Source organism: Nannizzia gypsea, genomic scaffold, assembly GCF_000150975.2.
Source record: "Nannizzia gypsea CBS 118893 supercont1.10 genomic scaffold, whole genome shotgun sequence".
NCBI classification, from domain to species: Eukaryota; Fungi; Ascomycota; class Eurotiomycetes; order Onygenales; family Arthrodermataceae; genus Nannizzia; species Nannizzia gypsea.
In genome coordinates, this window is record NW_003345192.1 from 416,876 (window position 1) to 435,773 (window position 18,898).

Below are 18,898 nucleotides of genomic sequence, written 5' to 3' on the forward strand. Positions count from 1 at the left end.
ATGTTCAACGTTGGATGGTTTTATTTTCCTCGCTTTTTAGCAAGCTAGTACGGAGTGATTCAACCATGGAGGCGCCACTGGGGTCGATGAATCGGCCGATTGATTCCAGACAGGGGAAAGGGAGACGGTTGTGCGCAAGAACTGGGTTGAAAAAGCAGCGTTGTGGCCGCCATGAACGAATGGCCAGTTAGGCGTGCGAAGTTCCCAACCAGGCCTGCACAGGAAATCCCGAAGAATAAGCAATTATATTGTCGCGGGATGCGATGCTCCATGCATGCAGGTCGGACAAGCTGTCATCGAACTAGGATTGAGATCTATACAAACGCGATAAGTGATAAATGGAGACCGGGTATTAGAGTGGTAAATAATAAATTGCATTGAAACGAGTGATCAAAAAGGAGAGTACAAAAAAAGCAAAGGATGACTTCTGATATATATGTATTCAGAAGGACTCCGTAGAACAGTATTCGAAGATAAGAATCACCTTCTAGTCCCCAAAGTTCGTCTTTGCCCGTCTCTTCAAGCTCCCCAGCTTAGAGGGCGTCTCGCAGCCAGGCTCTCCATCGCATTTCCCGAGCTTCACCTCGCCAACGGAGTCGGTTACAAGGAGCAGAATGCCACCATGGAGATTCGGGTCTTCTGGCAGGCCGGGGCAATGTTCACGTAGAGCTCCATATTCTGTCTTAGCAGGTGGGGACAGGTCTGACAGCTTCTCTGCCGTCATAGCCACGCCGTCTTTGTTAGTTTTGTTGGTTTTATTGGTTTTGTTGGTGGTGTCGGTATCGGTGATGGCCAGACTGCCGGGATGGGTAGCCGGCGTCATCTTGCCCAAGGAGCCTGGGATATTGTTCTTCTGGACCATCTTCTTGACGGTATCGGAGGATCTTGAAGGCACTCGTGTGAGCGATGTCGTCGCGAACAAGGACGTGAGCGCTGCTTCTGCGTTTCCTGAGCTGCTGACGGTGCTGTCCGTTGAAGAGTCTGTCGATGGTGTATCCGCGCTCATTCGAGATTTGCGTTTGCGGCGGAGAAGACTGCGCCGTTTGCTTGTTTGTGAGGAGGAAATTGAGAGTCTGCGCATCGTGTAAGGCAAGGTGACGAAGGTATATATAAGTATGTGCGTGAGTATCGCCGCGAACAGATATTCCCATTCAATGATTTCACGGGCCCTGGTATCTGGGGGGCAAATAGAAGAGTCAATGTCAATGTTGACGGTAAGAGTTGATGTTGATGGCTTCATAAAGAATAACATTGAATGTTTGGCGCAGCTTCCCTTCTTGGTGGAACTCTTCCCTATTTCTTCCCTAGCAAATGTTGATACCAGCTAAAACAATGTATAATAATACTATAATGAAGGATATCAGTGTCAGCCTTCAGATGGTGAAATCAAAGCCCTGGAAAGCGCTCTTGAAGGCTTCGACGTCTCTCTTCTCTTCCTCCACTGACTGCGCTGCATCCCGCCAGTTCAGCCGGTCCTCAAGCCCTAGCAATTTAGCCATCACAGTCCGGCCAAACTGGACATCGAACCGTAATCTATCGCTTAGTGGAAGAACTAGTGTTGTTTCGCTTCCAGTGGCCTCTCCGTCTGCTGTCTGCTCGGGAGCCCAGATCCAGACGCGGAAATAGTCGCCCGGCTCATCGCTGCTAGATTCTCGTTTCTCAACCTTTGGGTACTCTAGATTCTCGGCTTCGACTTTAAACGCAGCTTCGACTAGGCCACGGCGGATCAAGTTTGCATCAACAGGCATATACTGCCAGTGAATATGCACACCACGGCCCCTGCTCACTTCCCAAGTGACAGCCCCCAAACCCATGTCAGCCCTCTTTTGTAACATCGAATGAAGTGCCGACCGGTACTCATGCATTTCCGTATAGGTAGCTGACCTAGACTCGGAGTCTTCTATCGATGTGAGGGATGGTGCATGGATCAAAGGTATTATGAGCATATGCCCCGGGAAACCTAGGGCTGAAAAGGTAGATGCAGTCGGTAGTGGACCTTTAGCAGTTGTAATATATGTGTCATTCCCAATAGACGCGATCAAATGAGATGCAATGTTGGGATTCGAAAGACAGAAGAAGCATTCTGATGGACCAGGTGCAGCTTTTCTTGCGCGCTTAGCAGGGCGTTGCTGGCCATCATCCTGTCTAAAGCGAGAAAACGATGCTTTCTGGCTAGGTAACGACCCACGTCTACCTGCTACTGCAGTGAGAGGAGATATTGTCGTCCCGACTGGGACTGACGTAGGCAGAACACTTTTCGGATCCAGGGTAAAAGCGTACAGCCACTTCTGTTTTGAAGTGGTGGAGAAGGGAGCCAGATTGATGAACCGAGTGATATGCCTCTCAACGGTGTATTCATCCTCGGGGATATGAAAGAAGGGTTCCCGTTCGTAGAATATGTCAGTCGTCGATGAAAAATGATAGCGAGGCTTCAATGCTAAGCAGACATTCGCAACGCACTGACTGCCTTCTACTGTGACTTCCCCGGTGGGTACCCTTGAGCCCTTCTCAATCCCTTTCGGCCACTGGTAAGTTATGAGAATATCAGCCTTTTCTGCTGAATATAGAGACTGCGCATCGGCCTCTGTATGGTATGGAAGGTATTTCTCATCCAGGCTAGCATCTGAAGGGAGAGGCCCATGAACACCACCAAGAGCAACAATCTTAATTCCCTCCGATGTGGTGAGTACTCCTCGTCTCCCTAGGTAGAAAAGATTAGGACAGACTTCGTCCTCCTTCGCTATTTTCTGTGCCACCTGTTCCGGAATGCCATTCCTCCCAACAGTAAAATAGGTAGGCAATGCTACATGAATAGCCCCACGAAGCAACGCATCGAGGTCATCTTTGGAGTTTTCAGCAGATAATTCTCCAAAGAGGTCTCCTGCAATAACGGCACACGCGAATTGCTGTTTGGCCTGTAGCTTCTCGAGCTTGCCAAACACCTCTCGAAAGGAAGAGTTCACCCCTCCGATGACGATTCTATGTATACAAGTTAGCATCTCACAGCTCAATGGGTATACCCAGTATCATCTTACACTTTAGACGCCATATCCCCGGCCGCAATCACTATCATCCAGCTCGATATCAAGTTTGTTTTCTTTTCTGAAGTCTTTCAAGCCCCAAATTATCTCAGAAACAAATGCTGAGTAATTGAGTTTCTAATATAAAATTAATAATACGGAATAAGATATTCTCCGATAGACCGAAACTTAAAAATATAAAAATTTATGTTAATAAAAAGAAAATAAAAAAGAAAAAGAATTGAAGAGCTTCGAAATTGAAGATTGAAGCACGGAGAAGTCGAGTTGTCGCAGCTGGACGACGATGGTTACAGCATCCTCGAGCCAGCGGAGCAAGCCTCCAAGGCTGCAGAAAGGCGGCACGGCGACTACCAAATCCCACCGATGGGAGCCTTTCTCTCAGCGCGTGCTTAAACTCAAGATCGACCCTGTCCATCGAGTGCGCCGGACGAGCTTTGGCGAAGATGACGCCGACGAAACCGCTTCCTGCTTCAGAGGCTCTCTGGAGCATTGGATTGAGCTCAATCTATCCGAGAATTTTACAGATTTTGTCCAGCGTGTAAACCGGCTATGCGAGAACTTGCCGCAGATACTATACCACCAGGATGCGATAATGGGCTTGTTGGTGGAATATATTGAGAAAAAGGATGAATTGAGCATGGAACCACTTCTTAGTTTGATGGCACAGTTCGCACGGGACCTTGGATCGAGATTTGAGAAACACTTTGCCGCAGCGGTGCAATTGATTGCAGCGGTAGCGGCGACCCACCAGAGCATCGACGTTATAGAATGGAGCTTTACCTGTCTTGCCTGGATATTTAAATTCCTCTCTCGCCTTTTAGTACCGGATCTCAGGCCTCTGCTAGCCATTATGACGCAGTATCTCGGAAAGGAACACCAGAAACACTTTGTTTCCCGCTTTGCGGCAGAATCAGTCTCGTTTCTTGTTCGGAAAGCTGCGGCGGTGTACTACAAGGACAAAAAACCTCTCGAGCGTGCGGTCACTTTTCTGTTTGAGGATTTGGCTAAGACAGGTGCTGAGGGACGTCCGGTTACATCCTACCAAGAGGGTCTTATGGCTATGTTTGCGGATGCGATGAAGGGTGTCAAGAGCGCCGTTCATTCTAACGGTATTGATATACTGCGGTGCCTAATGAAGGCCGTGTGTGTGAAAGACCAAGAACAAAGTGTTTTGTCAGAAACAGTTCTAAGCGGCGTCTTGGTCAACCTGGTTCACTATTGTACAGCCGAAACCTTTCGTCCGGCTCTGCATGCCGTTTGTGAATATAATGAAACTATATCTGCCAAAGATAAGGCTGTAGTTACTCGGGTCGGTTGCCATACTCTATTCCTTTGTATCGTGACGAGAAAGGGGTCTCGAGTGGCAGACTGGAGCAGAGTCCATGCGGCCCTGCTACGCCTGCTCACCAAAGCAGCAGAAAGCAATAGTTTCCCAGACGGGTCTGTTGAGAAGCTACTCGGGTCAGTGGCCTTTGCCATTCACGCCTCACCAATGGACGAGCTATTACCACACATGCGCCAGCTCATGGATGCTGTCTCACAAGACAAGTTATCTAAACACTTTATACCATTTTGTGACTTGGTTGCAGGACTTGGCTCGGAAAGATTCCAAAGTGTTGTCCATCCGTATCTCCAAAAGTGAGCTGTCCTTCCCGAATTTTATTTTCTCTTATATTGCTCGCTAATATATACCCCAGGTTTATAGTTACTTTGTGGAAAGAATATGAAGAAGGGCTATGTGTGGTTTTACCCCGTCTCCAGTCCTCTGGCACAGTTACCTCAAATTTATCCAGACCCGGTTCATTAACCTGCCCAAATCCCTGGAAGTCTGTTATATCCAAAAGATTCAACTCGTCAGACCCTGGCAAACATGAACTAGCTCTTCTTAATGCGTATTCAAGACTTCCTGATGCTATATGCTTTTCAACCGAACCTTCTATTATCCCTGATCTAGTTGATAGCCTGCACAGAAAAGTTCGGCTTACTTTAGAGTCTGGGTCACTAGGCGATCCTGGGACTCTGTTTTCTCTTGGCCAAGGGTTGTTAACTTATATTCGCTTTTCCAACGGGCTTGGCCAGCTGGACAATGAACTATGGCCCTTGCTTTGTTCCAAAGCTAGCCAATATTCTAGGATTCCTGTCTTCCTTGAAGCTATATCGACATATGCCTCGCTTCTCCGTGAACCTCCTGAGATCTCTGACGTTGACCTGGATGAGTTTGCAAATGCTCTTCTAGCGAATTTGTCAAGCCCCTCGCATAAGCTAAGACTACTATCTTTGGAAATCTTCCAGCTCCTCTTCAAATGGTTAAAAATAGAGGACTCTTGCTTGTCACTTGCGCTAAGCATTGAAACCAGCGAGCTTACTCTTCAAACAGCAAGAGTTATATCCATGGACATACGTCGGCTTGGAGTCAACTATGCCCAATCATCCCGCAAAAGATGGCTTGCTCGACTCGTTCCAAGTTTCTGTTTTGGATTGCTATGGAAAAGGCTTGCTTCTGTATGGGATGATGCCTGTGAGGCTATGAAGGTAATATGCGAAACTGATGCTGGTGAAAGTGTTGTATCTGAAATCGCGATGAATTGGCTGCACGATACACCCATCGAAAATACCCCTGAGCATAGTACTCAGGATGCCTCGCAAAAGTCCTCATCCACAACATCCGAATATGAGTGTTTCAATGTTAACGATGTCCAGACGGCGATACGTAAGTCGTTCCGGACAAATGAGGATGCTAGTTCATCATTATTAAACGATTTCGAATCATCACATTCTCCACAGCCTCAATCGGCAAAAAACGCAAGGAGTCAGGCACTCAGGGTCCTGAACGCAGTTCCTAAAATCGCCGAGAAAAGATCTCGTCAGATAGTTCCTCTCTTTTTATCATGGGTCTCGCGCGACGACACTTCCATACCTATCCCCGAAGATGTGCCATCACTAGAGAATAATGTTATCTCAAGCGAGCCTAAACAAGGGTGGAGTATGCAAGACAAGAAGTCGATGTTGACTCTTTTTGGAAAATTTGTCAACCCCAAGGTCCTCTACCAGGCTGCAGAGGCTCACGATGCGATATCAAGCCTTTTATGCAATGGTGACCTGGAGATACAAAAGCTTGCTCTCAATGCTGTCTTTACATGGAAGATGCCTGCTGTCCGGCCCTACGAACAAAATCTCCTTAACTTGGTGGATGATTCCCGGTTCAAAGATGAGCTGGGTATCTTCGTACATGTAGGCAAGGACAATAGTTTGATCAAAAACGAGCATATAGAGGAACTATTCCCCTATATTTTGAAACTACTTTACGGCAAAATGGTAGCTCGGGCTGGTTCACGCGGTTCACTGGGTCGCCAGGAAGCGCGACGAAAAGCTATACTACGAATTGTCTCACAGCTTCCCGACGACCAATTTTCCGGCTTTGTTCAGATTGCATTTGGATCTCTAGGAACTGTTACCTTACTTGACGATCAAGGTGTGGTCAAAGAGGAAACACTGAGCCAAGAATTCATGAGCGTGAGAAGGCAGCTTGGTTTACTGAATATGGTTGAAACAATGTTCTCCATCTTGAAGAGGAAAATGTTACCTTTTGTTAATCAGACGATGAATGTTGTGCTATATTGTCTTATCCGAGCATATAGACAACTGATTCAAAGCGAGCCAATTACTTCGGGTGATAATCTTCAACTCAGCCTTCTACGCAACATTCGACAATTAGGTGTCAAATGTCTGGAATTGATTTTCTCCGTATCTCCAGCAGTTGATTGGAATCCATTCGTTCCATTTATACTCTCAGAAGTTGTCAATCCAAGACTAGAAAATTTTGCTGTGGAAACAGCCCAGGCAGTGTCTGGGTTGCTTCAGCTGTTCCGAACTTGGGCTTCTTCTCCAAGGTCAGCAATGTATTTCGAGGGAACTAGCATTATCCGTCGTGTTGTTGACTGTTTAGCTACGGAGTCTGCACAAGACGAGGTGAAGATATTTGTCTTGGACGAAGTTCTGATGTCGCTCGTCGGCGTGTCTACTGACAAGAAGGTGGATGAGGAGGGTGATGTTGATATGTCTGCACCATCGCCAGAAACCATTCACGAAAAGGTCCTTGGGCCTCACATTGAATATATATTGGTCCATCTTGAGGATTTCCTCAGGAAACAACCTCCACGTCATATTCTAGGCCCCGCAGTTGAACTGCTGTCAAGAATCTCCGCTCTTGTTGTGTCGTCTGCAGAGACCTCCAAACTTATCAGCACCACCACATTTCTGCTCCAGCAACCTCCAGACCGTGTTCCACCAAAAACTAAAGGCCGTCTTCTCAAAGTTCTGCAACATTTCTTACCCCTATTCCAACAACGAGATGATTCAGAGCTCGCCCAACGTATATTCGAAGTCCTTTCGTCTCTGTTTGATTATTTCAAAGACCAGCTCAACCGTGTGTCTTTGGCCGTGGTCTTTGATATTTTTGTTGCCAATGATTCTGAATTGGCTGAAGTGGGAAAACTCGTAGCCGACCTAAATTCGATGTCAGCAAAGCGATTGGACGAAGTTGATTTTGACAGGCGGCTCAAGGCCTTTACCATCATCAATGAAGAAAAGTATTCTACATTCACAGCCAAGCAGTGGAGGCCACTTTTGTTCAACATTATATACAGCCTGAAAGACGAGGAAGAACTTGCCATTCGCTCGAGTGCCTCACTCAGCATTAAACGGTTCATTCAAGTCACAAAGCTCCGAGGCGAAAAGTCGGATCCAGAATATGAAGACCTAGTTGAAAAGGTTCTTCTTCCTGCCCTTCGCAATGGCGCCAAACAAAACACGGAAATAGTTCGTGCAGAATTTGTGTCTCTCCTTGGATATTTGATTCAGGAACACACCGACCTTCAAGCTGTAAAGGATATGCATGACTTGTTGGCTGGAGGTGATGAGGAGGCCTCATTTTTCAATAACATCCTTCATATACAACAACATCGGCGTCTGCGTGCGTTGAGAAGACTTGCCACCGAAGTTACTAAGGGCAAGATTCAAGCTACCAATGCCAGCACAATTTTCTTCCCTCTTGTTGAACATTTTGTTTTCCAGCAATCTGAAGATGAGAATGCTCATAATTTAACTGCTGGAGCTGTTACGACAATTGGTGCCTTGAGTGAAGCCATTACGTGGAACCAATTCAAAGCTATATTCCGTCGATACCAGGGCTATATCAAAAGCAAACCTGGATTAGAGAAAAACGTTATCAGGCTTCTTAGCCAAATGACAGATGCTCTTTCGCGTGCTGTTTCAGGAAAAGCTACACCAGCAAATGCTGAAGGAGCATCTGAGGAAATGGTAGAGGAAATTTTTATAGAGGAGCGCCCAGCCATCCAGAACACCCTAAGCTCTTCAGTCCCTAATGGTACCAAATTAACGGCCGAGTTAAAGACAAATTTCATTCCTTTCCTGACCGGATTTACCAACAAGCGAAACGAGTCTGACGTTGCTTTGCGTCTTCCTGTAGCAGTGGCGGCTGTCAAGCTGCTTAAATTGCTACCCGAAGAGGACATGGCCTTGATGCTTCCTTCGCTTTTAATGGATGTGTCTAGTATCTTGCGTAGCCGTGCACAGGATACCAGAGACACTGCGAGAAAGACTCTTGCAGATATCGCCATTCTTCTGGGGCCGTCATATTTTGGATATATCCTTACAGAATTGAAAGGTGCACTAAGTAGAGGATATCAGCTTCATGTGCTCTCATTTACAGTTCACTCTATTCTCGTAGCAACTGCGGATGAGTTTGAGGTTGGCGCGTTGGACCAGGACTTGAGAATCCTGGGTGAAATCATTATGGACGATATATTCGGTACCGTTGGACAACAGAAGGATGCTGAAGAATACGTTAGTAAGATGAAAGAAGTCAAAAGTAGCAAAAGCTACGATTCTGCTGAGCTATTGGCCAAGAATGCTAGTATCAGGCACGTCTATGACCTTGTCCAGCCGATTCAACTGCTTCTGCAGGAGAAACTCACATCTAGCCTGGTGGGTAAGATAGACGAGCTACTACGGCGCATTGGCATAGGCTTGTTGAGAAACCCAGGGGTCGAAAGCCGTGACTTTCTGATGTTCTGCTATGAAGTGGTCAAAGAATCATACAAGGTCCCTGAGCCGGTGCTAGACAACGACGAATGGAAAACACGAAGTCGATTCCTCGTCCAGGTTGCGTCTATTCGAAAGAAGAGCGGCGGAAGCACTACGTCGTACCTTTACAAGCTGGCCCGCTTTAGCTTGGATACGCTTCGCTCTGTACTCAACAAATATAACTCCTTATTGACTGCAGATAATGTTGCGGGCTTTGTCCCTGTTATCGGTGACTCGATTGTACAAGGATACGAAGAAGTCAAACTCTCTGCCATTCGACTTTTGTCTACCATCATCAAACTTCCCTTACCCGAGCTTGATAAGAATGCGGATGTGTATATCGTTGAATGTGTCAAACTAATGAAGGAATCAGCAAGTTCCAACACCGACGCATCACAGGCAGCTCTCAAACTGGTTTCTACCGTGCTGCGGGAACGAAAGCGTACCACTATCAAAGATTCATACCTTGCATATCTGTTAAAGCGCGTATCTGCGGATATCGACGAGCCCGACCGCCAGGGAATTGTGTTCAATTTCATCAGAGCTGTGATGTCACGCAAGTTTATGGTACCGGAAATCTACGAAGTCGTTGATAAGATCTCTGCCATGATGGTAACGAACCATACGCGGAATGCCCGTGACCTGGCAAGGGGCACATACGTGCAATTTTTGGTTGAGTACCCGCAGGCTAAAAACAGATGGACAAAGCAGATGGCATATCTTGCAACAAACCTGGATTATGCCCACAGAGAAGGTCGGGAGTCCGTGATGGAAGCCATCCATCTCATCCTATCGAAGACACACGGAGAGTTGGCTCAGGAAATGGTAGACACTTTCTTTATTCCTCTCGTGATGGTTATGTCTAATGATGAGGCACCTACCTGCCGGGAAATGGCTGGCTCTCTTCTAGGGGCTATCTTCACCCGTGCTGACGCTGAGCATATAAAGACCATATTGTCTCCACTCGAGTCGTGGCTTGAACAGTCCGATAACCTTGCTCTTACGACCACAGGACTGCAGGCTATTCGAATATTCTTTGAGTCTGACGCCAAAAACAAAGACAGATACGTCAGGTTCGTCACCGAGCTTCTGCCAGGTATTATGGGGCTTTCTTTAGACAATAGGGAAGCGAATGAATGGGAAGTTTTATACTACTCCCTTCAGCTTTTTGTGAAGCTATCGAAGCTATTCCCGAATGTCACAATGAACCCATCCTATGCAAATATCTGGTCTCAAGTTCTTCAAAGCCTGAACTATCCCCAAGCCTGGGTACGATCATGTGCAGCGAATCTGATTGGCGTCTGGCTGGCAGATGTAGCCAAGTCGAATTCAGCAACTGGATATGCATCCATTCCTTTGGCTGGTTCATCAGGCTTGCTACTGGACGACAAACTCATGCTCCAAATAACCCGTTCAAGCATGTTTTGCTTGAAAACACCCAACGTATCCGAGGACCTTGCGACCCAGACTGTTCGAAATCTGATATTCCTTGGCCGCTGCTTTGCCCAGAGTGACCTGGTACTCCCTAAAAGGGAGACTGAGGAGATTGAAGAAAGTGAGGATGACGAAGAGGGTACTGTACCCAATTCTAAGCCTGTGGGTAGCAACAAGACCGCCATCCAGTATATATTTGAACAAGGAGCTCGAATCCTTCGAAAGGAAGTCCTCACTACGCGAGCAGAATCACTCAATGCCAAAACTGCTTCTATGAAGATGATTGCTGCTCTTTGCATTCACCTTGATGCCTCGAAGGTGGTGCCATATCTCCAGACTATCCTTTTGCCTCTTCTACATTTGACCGACCCTTCAATACCAGCACCACGATCATCAAATGAAACTTTCCAAAGCACATACAAGTCGTTAGTGACGAGTAGTCAGGAGGTATTTGATATTCTACAGAAAAAATTAGGAACCACTGACTTTGTGGCACATATGAGCGAGGCCCGGGAGCGAATAAAGGAGAGGAGAGAAGAACGTAGAGTGAAGCGGAGGATAGAGGCTGTCACTGCACCGGAGAAAGTAGGCCGTGACAAGAAACGCAAACATGATCGAAAGAGAGAGAAGAGAAAAGAAAGAGGGCTAGAAAACAGAAACCGTCGCCATGAGCTCTAAGCATATACATGACTTTAAAGACGGATACTTTTTCAATGGAGTCATGGGGCTAGGGATATAAAAACAACTGATCTGGGGGAAAATGGCGTTTTTGAAGGATTCTTGAATACATCATTAGGATTTCAGCACATGATAGACCTGAAGAAATTAAAGTATTGTACATTCTATATGATACACGATGCAAAAAGGAGATCGTTGAGCAAGTGATCTAACCCATGGCCGTTTTCCAACGGCGGCCCACCCCATGCGCCATTCATAGATATTCAAATGATATAAACGCCGCAGCATAACTTCTAAAAAAAAAAAATGGATCGGCACGGTCACAGGCCGGTCTAAGGCTTTCCGTCCTGGTTTTCACCACCCTTTAATTCAGGTTGAGATGTAGAAGCAGCGCAAGAATCTGAGCTGGTACCAGTGGTCTCCTCATCTTTACCCCACCATTCCATATCTCCTTCCATGGTCCCCTTGGTGATCTTCATGCCTTTCTGGGCCAGCAAATCTTCCAGTGTGACCGGCGCATCCGAGAAAATTTTCAGGTGGTCACTGATAACATGTCGGTTGCTGCAGCTTGGACACGTTATAAGGATAGTGCCCTTGTGGTACCCGTGCTTCGAAATGCGGTGTGCCGACCTGTGAGAACATGGCTTGCACGTAAAGTAGATTAGGTATGCGGGCTCCTGGTCACGTCGAGCCTGAGCTGCCTGGGCATCTTCTTCCGTAGTTGCCGGGGTCTTGTTGTCGGTGAGTGGGTGGGGGTCTCTGGTCGTCGTCGAGTAGCTATTCCTGCCAAGTACTGAGGAGAATAGCACTGGAGATCGTGGTAGAATCTTTGAGGATGATGGTGAAGTACGTCGCAGTATGAATGGAGTGGATATTGACTGAACTCCCTGTCGTGAGAGCGAAACACCGGGGAGCCGGCAGGAAGCCGTGAGTGCGCTTCGAAGTAGTCTCTGTCCAGCGGCCATGGTGATATATATCCGCCCTTCTTCTGTGTATCTGCCGTCTTTCTTAATGATAACCCCGTCTTTCCTTTGGGGTTGTTGTTATTTTAATCTTCATCAAATCTTCAAATCCTCAACTTTTAAACTTTTAGCCTTTCCGGGAAAACGTTTCGCCGCCGAGCCGTCTCGGAGATAAAAAAAGTTCCCCGCGAAGCAACGAGAGACAGTGACAACTACAACATCGAGCTGAAGAAGAGGAGAAGAAGACGAGCAGAGTGGACGAAGAAGCATATCGAAGAAGAGAGAAGGCCTGCTGCCTGGCTGGCGCAGGAGAAGAGAGACACACCCCTTGTTTCAATGCATTGTCAAAAGCCTGAAACTACTTGAGAGCTTCCTCCAAAGCGAGCCCCCGCTGCATAGATTGGATATAAACCCCAGCTTCATCCAGCTTCCTCTACTCTGCATCTCTTCCTCCATCTCACTATCAACATCTTTTAAGCCCTTGAATAGCTTTAATCTACAAATACATCCCCTTTTGTGTACTGCTCGTCGCCATGAAGCCGCGCGCAAAAGTGAGGGTCCCAAGGAGGGTATGTAAACTCCCAAGAGCTTCCTACTGGAACTATACATTCATGTACCTCTTCCAATTACATACTGTGCTTTTATTCTGGCTCTATGACTCTTTATGGGAGCTTTAGTTTTATCGCGGCTTGTATTGTTAACAGTGATTTTCTTCAGGGAATGACGGGTAAAAGTGAAAATGACGACTTTGCCTCAGTATGGGGTATACTTGCTTCGTCGATACGCGAAATACACACAAAAAACTCCTCTCAGCTCTCATTTGAAGAACTCTATCGCAATGCCTACAAGCTGGTCCTGCGCAAGCAGGCTATGGACCTGTACGAAAAAGTGGCTGATCTGGAGAAGGATTGGCTATATAACGAAGTCCGCAAACAAGTCGCAGCCTTGATTACCCCCGCCCTTCTTACAATTACCGACTCTATTGATGCGACCGAGCACGCCAACGAAAGAAAGGCGGCCGGAGAGCGGCTATTGACAAAGCTCAAGGAAGTCTGGGAAGACCACCAGCTCTGCATGGGCATGATCACTGATGTCTTGATGTACATGGACCGTGTGGTGATGCAAGAGCTTAGGAATCAATCCATATACGATACGTCAATGTTTTTATTCCGTGACTGTGTGCTGAGAGCAGATATTGGTGAAGAAGCGAACGCTACGATCGGCTCCGTTTTCGAAAACACAATGTTGTTCATGATACTGCTTGAACGTGAAGGTGTCATAATAGACCGTGCATTAATCAAACACTGTGTTTACCTATTGGATGGTCTATATGAAGATGGTATGGAAGACCCATCCGGGAAACTATACCATACCACCTTCGAACCCGCGTTCCTTGAGGCGAGCCGCAAGTACTATGCGGCAGAGGGCCAACGTCTACTTACAACCACTGATGCGGCGACATTTTGCAAGCGAGTTACGGGTAGGATTAAAGCAGAGCAATCCTTGTGTCGGCAGACTCTATCCCCTGTGACGGAGGCTAAGGTCATGGAAGTCATCGATGACTGCTTGATCAGACACTATATCGGAGAAGTAATCCGTATGGACGACAGCGGTGTCAAGTACATGATTCAGAACGACCGGCTAGAAGATCTTCGAAATGTATTCGAACTTATTGCTCGCATTGATGCGAAGAAAGCTGCATTGACCAGGGTTGTTCAGCAGACAGTTGTTGAATACGGGACTGCTATCAACAATGCGGCTAAAGAACTTTCACAGAATCCACCAGCTCCCTCAACAATAGAACCAGGGAAGAAACCTTCAGCAGCAGAGGAAAAACCGCCTGTTCTAAACGTGCAGACGGCAGCAGCTATAAAGTGGGTGGATGATGTTCTCAAACTTAAGGCGAAATTTGATCGAATATGGGAAGAGGCTTTTGTTAAGGACCAGGCCCTACAAACTTCTCTTACTTATAGCTTCTCAGACTTTATCAATGTCAACCCTCGAGGCACTGAGTATCTTTCCCTCTTCTTTGACGAGAATTTGAGGAAAGGCATCAAGGGGAAGACGGAAGAAGAGGTTGATACCTTGATTGAAAACGGCATCACCCTCCTACGGTACATTCGGGACAAGGATCTCTTCGAAACTTACTACAAAAAACATTTGTCTCGTCGTCTGCTTATGAAACGGTCAGCAAGCATGGATGCTGAGCGCCAAATGATTGCAAAGATGAAGATGGAAGTAGGAAATACGTTCACACAGCGGTTGGAGTCGATGTTCAAAGACATGGCTGTTTCTACTGATCTCACCACCAACTATCGGGATTATATCGCACAGCAAGGTGATCCTGATATTAAACGGATCGAACTGGAGATGAGCGTTCTCACAAGTACCATGTGGCCTATGGAGATTATGAGCAGCTACAGCAGAGACGGCCAGGTTCAGCTTCCCTGCATCTTCCCGAAAAATGTAGAATCTCTCAAGCAGAGCTTCGAACGGTTCTACCTTGACAAGCACAGCGGTAGGAAACTGTGGTGGCTCCCAGGAATGGGTACAGCGGACATCCGCGCAACGTTCACACGGCCCAATGGCAAGGTTGAGCGGCATGATCTGAACGTCTCAACGTATGCGATGGTCATTCTACTTTTGTTTAACGATATGCCTTCCGGCGAATCCCTCACATTTGAAGAAATCCAGGAAAAGACCAGAATTCCTACCAATGAACTCATTCGAAACCTCCAATCGCTTGCCGTGGCGCCGAAGACTCGAGTTCTACGTAAAGAGCCCATGAGCAAAGGCGTGCAGCCATCGGATAAGTTCTCCTTCAACGAACAATTCACAAGCAAGTTCACGAGATTGAAGATCGGTGTCGTCAGCGCTGGCGGTAACAAGGTAGAAAACAAAGAAGAAAGAACGGATACTGAGAAAAAGACCAGTGAAGAGCGAGGTAACACGATTGAAGCTGCCATTGTTCGAATCATGAAGTAAGTAACCAGGCATCCCCTACTGTCTCCCAGTACCTCCAACTGACATATTTGCTAGACAACGGAAAACATTGGCTCATTCGCAGTGATTACGGAGGCAATCTCGCAGCTTGCAGCTCGTTTCACGCCAGACGTAAACATGGTGAAGAAACGAATTGAAAGTCTCATCGATCGGGAGTACCTGGAACGTATCACCGACTCAGACCCCCCGGCTTACTCCTACGTTGCGTAGATGGGGAATCATGCTTCAATAACAAATTCTTCTAGATTTTAGACTTTATGTACGAAGTGATTGTTTGAAATGATAACTAATGACGATGCCGGGGTGGCAGTATAGGGAGTTATTTGGGAGTTTTGGTCCAACTTACAAGGTCATATACACATACTTCTAGAGAGTGACGGCGTAGGTGTTTCTCTTGAGTATTCTACGGAGTATGTTTGGTCGTATTCTTTTACATGGGTCAAAAGGACGTTAGGGGTGTAGTAATTCATTTGAATGGCTAGTTACTTAACCAGCTACATGATATCAATATGTTCAACTGTATACTTATGTCGTTATCTCATCAGTAAACCACCCAAACCCCAGACTCCCATATAACCAAAAACTCCAGCCGAAATGCCATGAACCTGAACCCCACACTGACTAAAGAACTTCAACGTCCCCCCTTTTCCACGCATCCTTAACGCCCTCCCATCGAACAACCCATACCTCCTCCCTGGCCATCCTACCACCATACCTTTCAAGACCGGCCATCCCTTCCTCACCTTCCAAAGCAGGAATGACAATCCTAGCCTCGTCACTCAAACACCGCACGAAGACAACCTCCTTATTCTCCGGCGCAACAACCATGTTCGTACCACCGACGTTATCGTCTAGCCTTTTCAGGTTCGCGGGAAACGTGGATAAAAACGAAACATTGTAATGCGTGGTTAGCAGCGACTGATGGCCGCGTAAGAACTGTAGTTCTTTCTCGGAGAGGAAGGAGGCTGCGTCCGCCCCCGCGGGGGTTTGCGGTTGCTGCGACTGCTGATTCATTGTTATCCGTAGATAGTATATGCTGTACTTGATAAGCTTTGATAATCTCTGGCGCAATATTGAGCGAATGATGTATTGTGTCCGTGCCAGGTCGGACTGCATTATTGATAGCTTGAGGTTCAGCGTTGGCTTGTTCTGGTTATTGTTCTCCGGCGAGAGCGGATCGGCTGCTGCCATCGAGAGGTCTTCAATCCTGGATATCTGTACATCATCGGTTCGATTAGCAACTAACTAGTTAAACGATAATTCACGGTGGTTGCGGGAATTGTCGCGAGCAAGTACCTGTTTGGAAACCCTCTCCATCATCCGGTCCATCAGCGCGCCTGGCCATGGCAGCAGTTCAGGGACAGCCCGCTCCGCGACCCAGAACCGCGTTAGCTGCTGGTGGTCGACGGCCGTGGCTTCGGGAGACGAGATGTCACCCCTATCTACCGACGCGAGGATGTCGTCTATCCCGATTCCCTCCATCTTGAACCCCTCCTTTCGCTTCTCCTATTTCGTGTCTCTCGCTTTTCGCCTATATTGGCGATCTTTGCCGTTGTGTTATCTTGACTTTGCGTTTTGATATTCAATTTTTTGTCAGTGCGAGCAAAAATTAAAGTCTAAATTTAGAATTTGCGGCTACAAAAAGCAAAAATGATGACGTATGTCTTGGCGTTGTTTGTTTATTTACACGAACAAAAAAGAAACACGCGAAGGAAGACGAGAAGTCGAGAAGTCGTTAAGTAAATTGATACTTTCTTTATTTTTTTGGTATGTTATGTTATGTTATGTTAATCGTATGCTGTTCCGCTAGTTCAAAGTAACTGCGTATGTAGTAGAACGCTGGCTCAAGGACCCCAATCCTTTGCTCCTTCGCTTCCAAGCTAGAGATAGAAAACAGGATAAAAAAATCGGTGCAAGACCAAATAGTCACGCAATGCACGTGTTGTCGAGAGACCACTAGCAGGAAGAGAGAGTTGTATCGCAGCAGATAAGCATGGCCATTGTGCTGTGTTCCGTAGCCTTGCTGTAACCTGTCTGGATCAACCTCATGTGGCGTGTGTGACTCAAGACGCGTGTGGGTGGTTATGAGATACACAAAAAAATCGGGAAAGAGATAAGCGAAGGGTAAAACACGAATGCAAACAGAGTACCGCCCGTGACCTGACCGAATCTAGATGAACAGAGGAAAGAAATTGAGGAGCGGTGAATGTCCGCTTCGGGTAGGGGAGAGCGAATGGGTCCAGTAGGTTGTTGGTGTTATTGTTTGCTGTTTGATGTTTGCCCAGCACAGCGTGGCGTTTTGCGTGGCGGCGCAAGCACGAGGCATGAGGATAGAGAGGAAAGAGGAAGAAGAGGTTAAAAGAGGGGGAGGCGAAACTGCGTTTAGCCCTTGGTGGCCAGACAGGCGGTACCATCATCGCATCATAGCCGGGGATCAGCAGCGGGGGTTGTTTCAGATTGAGCTCTCATCCGATCCGGTGATGAAAGAAGGCTGGGAAAGCTAGGAAAGCGTCCCGCGCCCGGCATGAAGAGCGGGAACAGAATAAGATGGAAGAGCGGAAAGAAAGCTGAAGGAGTGTCAGATAGATAGGGCGTTAGTGTTGGCGTTGGCGTTGGCGTGGCATTGTTGGTAGAAGGGGTCTTTCGGAACTCGTGTGCGCTTTTCCTTGACATCGCATGTGGAGGAGAAGGTGTGGCGCATGGCAGATTGGTGGGAAACAGCTCAGCCCAGCTCGGTAGAGGCCGGGCAGGAGGAGTGGTAGACAAAGGGAAAAAATGAACAAGGAAAAACAGGTATATTGACAAAGGAAATTGGTGATGTTGGATAAGGAAAAACTGGGGTAATGGTGCAGGGTAATTGGGTCAGTCAGTCAATCAATCAATTGGACGTGATCATAGAGAAACAGAGGGAATAGGGAATAAAAGGAAAAACGCTTGCGCTGGGTCAAGTAATAATCAATCGCTCAGGATAATAATAGGAAAAGGAAAAGGAAAGAATTCCCGGTAGGAAAGTAAAAGGGAAAAGGGAAAAAGAGACGCTATCAATGAAGAGTTCCGCTATGACGCTTTCGACAAGGAAAGCAGAAAAAGAGAACTTTTTGGTCTGGCTTGAACGCTTTTCCGGTCGCTGGCGAACAAGACGAGAATCGAAGTGGAGAAAGGTAAGAGAGAGAGAGGAAAAATAGGGAGCCTTGTGACCATGCTATGGAATCAAGGGTTACCCGTAAGGAAATGAAAGGAAATGGATCCGGTGCGCCAGGCGTAAGGTAAGGTGTAGAATCAAACGTTAGGACTTCAAGTCAGGTTAAGGCGTAACTCCATCAAGAACATTAGCACCCATTGGCAAGGGAAAGAAAAAAGGTGGGTAGGTATGTAGGTTCGTTTGCATGCTAGTATGAGAACATGCGTCGTTCAGGTAGACGGCCAGGGGAAAAGCCTCGCCCAAGTGGGCTCTCGAAAGCAGTGTTGATGTTGCGATCGCTTGCTCCGCGGCATCGACCGGTTGGACTATCCTCCATTGGCGAGTGCTGACCAAAAGCGAACGTTTGAGCTCGGGATAGCTTCGACCGTTGCTTCACTTTGCCCAGGCCACGCTCGCATGCAAACTCGTGCTCCTTGGTTGGCATTTCGACGTAGTTCTGAGGGTAGCAGAGGGAGCTATGCGCAGCAAAGTGG

At 47.1% G+C, this 18,898-nt stretch overlaps 7 protein-coding genes across 7 annotated transcripts; 2 read left to right on the forward strand and 5 right to left on the reverse strand.

Moving 5' to 3' along the window:
• Window positions 1-487: 487 nt before the first annotated feature.
• MGYG_08758 (hypothetical protein) lies at window positions 488-1,081 on the reverse strand (the record flags this gene model as incomplete). The annotated part of the gene is made up of 1 exon (XM_003169166.1): window positions 488-1,081. The coding sequence occupies one exon, from the start codon at window positions 1,079-1,081 to the stop codon at window positions 488-490; it is 594 nt and encodes a 197-aa protein (XP_003169214.1).
• A 292-nt stretch (window positions 1,082-1,373) lies between these two features.
• Window positions 1,374-3,049, reverse strand: MGYG_08759 (meiotically up-regulated 161 protein; the record flags this gene model as incomplete). Its single annotated transcript, XM_003169167.1, has 2 exons — window positions 1,374-2,979; window positions 3,036-3,049. The coding sequence occupies 2 exons, from the start codon at window positions 3,047-3,049 to the stop codon at window positions 1,374-1,376; spliced, it is 1,620 nt and encodes a 539-aa protein (XP_003169215.1).
• A 275-nt stretch (window positions 3,050-3,324) lies between these two features.
• Window positions 3,325-11,258, forward strand: MGYG_08760 (U3 snoRNP protein Utp20; the record flags this gene model as incomplete). The annotated part of the gene is made up of 2 exons (XM_003169168.1): window positions 3,325-4,679; window positions 4,739-11,258. 2 exons carry the CDS (start codon window positions 3,325-3,327, stop codon window positions 11,256-11,258), a joined length of 7,875 nt encoding a protein of 2,624 aa, XP_003169216.1.
• Window positions 11,259-11,590: 332 nt separating this feature from the next.
• On the reverse strand, window positions 11,591-12,223 carry MGYG_08761 (DNL zinc finger domain-containing protein; the record flags this gene model as incomplete). Its single annotated transcript, XM_003169169.1, has 1 exon — window positions 11,591-12,223. The coding sequence occupies one exon, from the start codon at window positions 12,221-12,223 to the stop codon at window positions 11,591-11,593; it is 633 nt and encodes a 210-aa protein (XP_003169217.1).
• A 530-nt stretch (window positions 12,224-12,753) lies between these two features.
• On the forward strand, window positions 12,754-15,433 carry MGYG_08762 (Cullin-3; the record flags this gene model as incomplete). The annotated part of the gene is made up of 3 exons (XM_003169170.1): window positions 12,754-12,789; window positions 12,938-15,187; window positions 15,260-15,433. The coding sequence occupies 3 exons, from the start codon at window positions 12,754-12,756 to the stop codon at window positions 15,431-15,433; spliced, it is 2,460 nt and encodes an 819-aa protein (XP_003169218.1).
• A 411-nt stretch (window positions 15,434-15,844) lies between these two features.
• On the reverse strand, window positions 15,845-16,705 carry MGYG_08763 (DNA replication complex GINS protein SLD5; the record flags this gene model as incomplete). The annotated part of the gene is made up of 2 exons (XM_003169171.1): window positions 15,845-16,438; window positions 16,520-16,705. The coding sequence occupies 2 exons, from the start codon at window positions 16,703-16,705 to the stop codon at window positions 15,845-15,847; spliced, it is 780 nt and encodes a 259-aa protein (XP_003169219.1).
• Window positions 16,706-18,612: 1,907 nt separating this feature from the next.
• MGYG_08764 (M-phase inducer phosphatase) lies at window positions 18,613-18,849 on the reverse strand (the record flags this gene model as incomplete). The annotated part of the gene is made up of 1 exon (XM_003169172.1): window positions 18,613-18,849. One exon carries the CDS (start codon window positions 18,847-18,849, stop codon window positions 18,613-18,615), a length of 237 nt encoding a protein of 78 aa, XP_003169220.1.
• Between the last annotated feature and the right edge of the window lie 49 nt (window positions 18,850-18,898).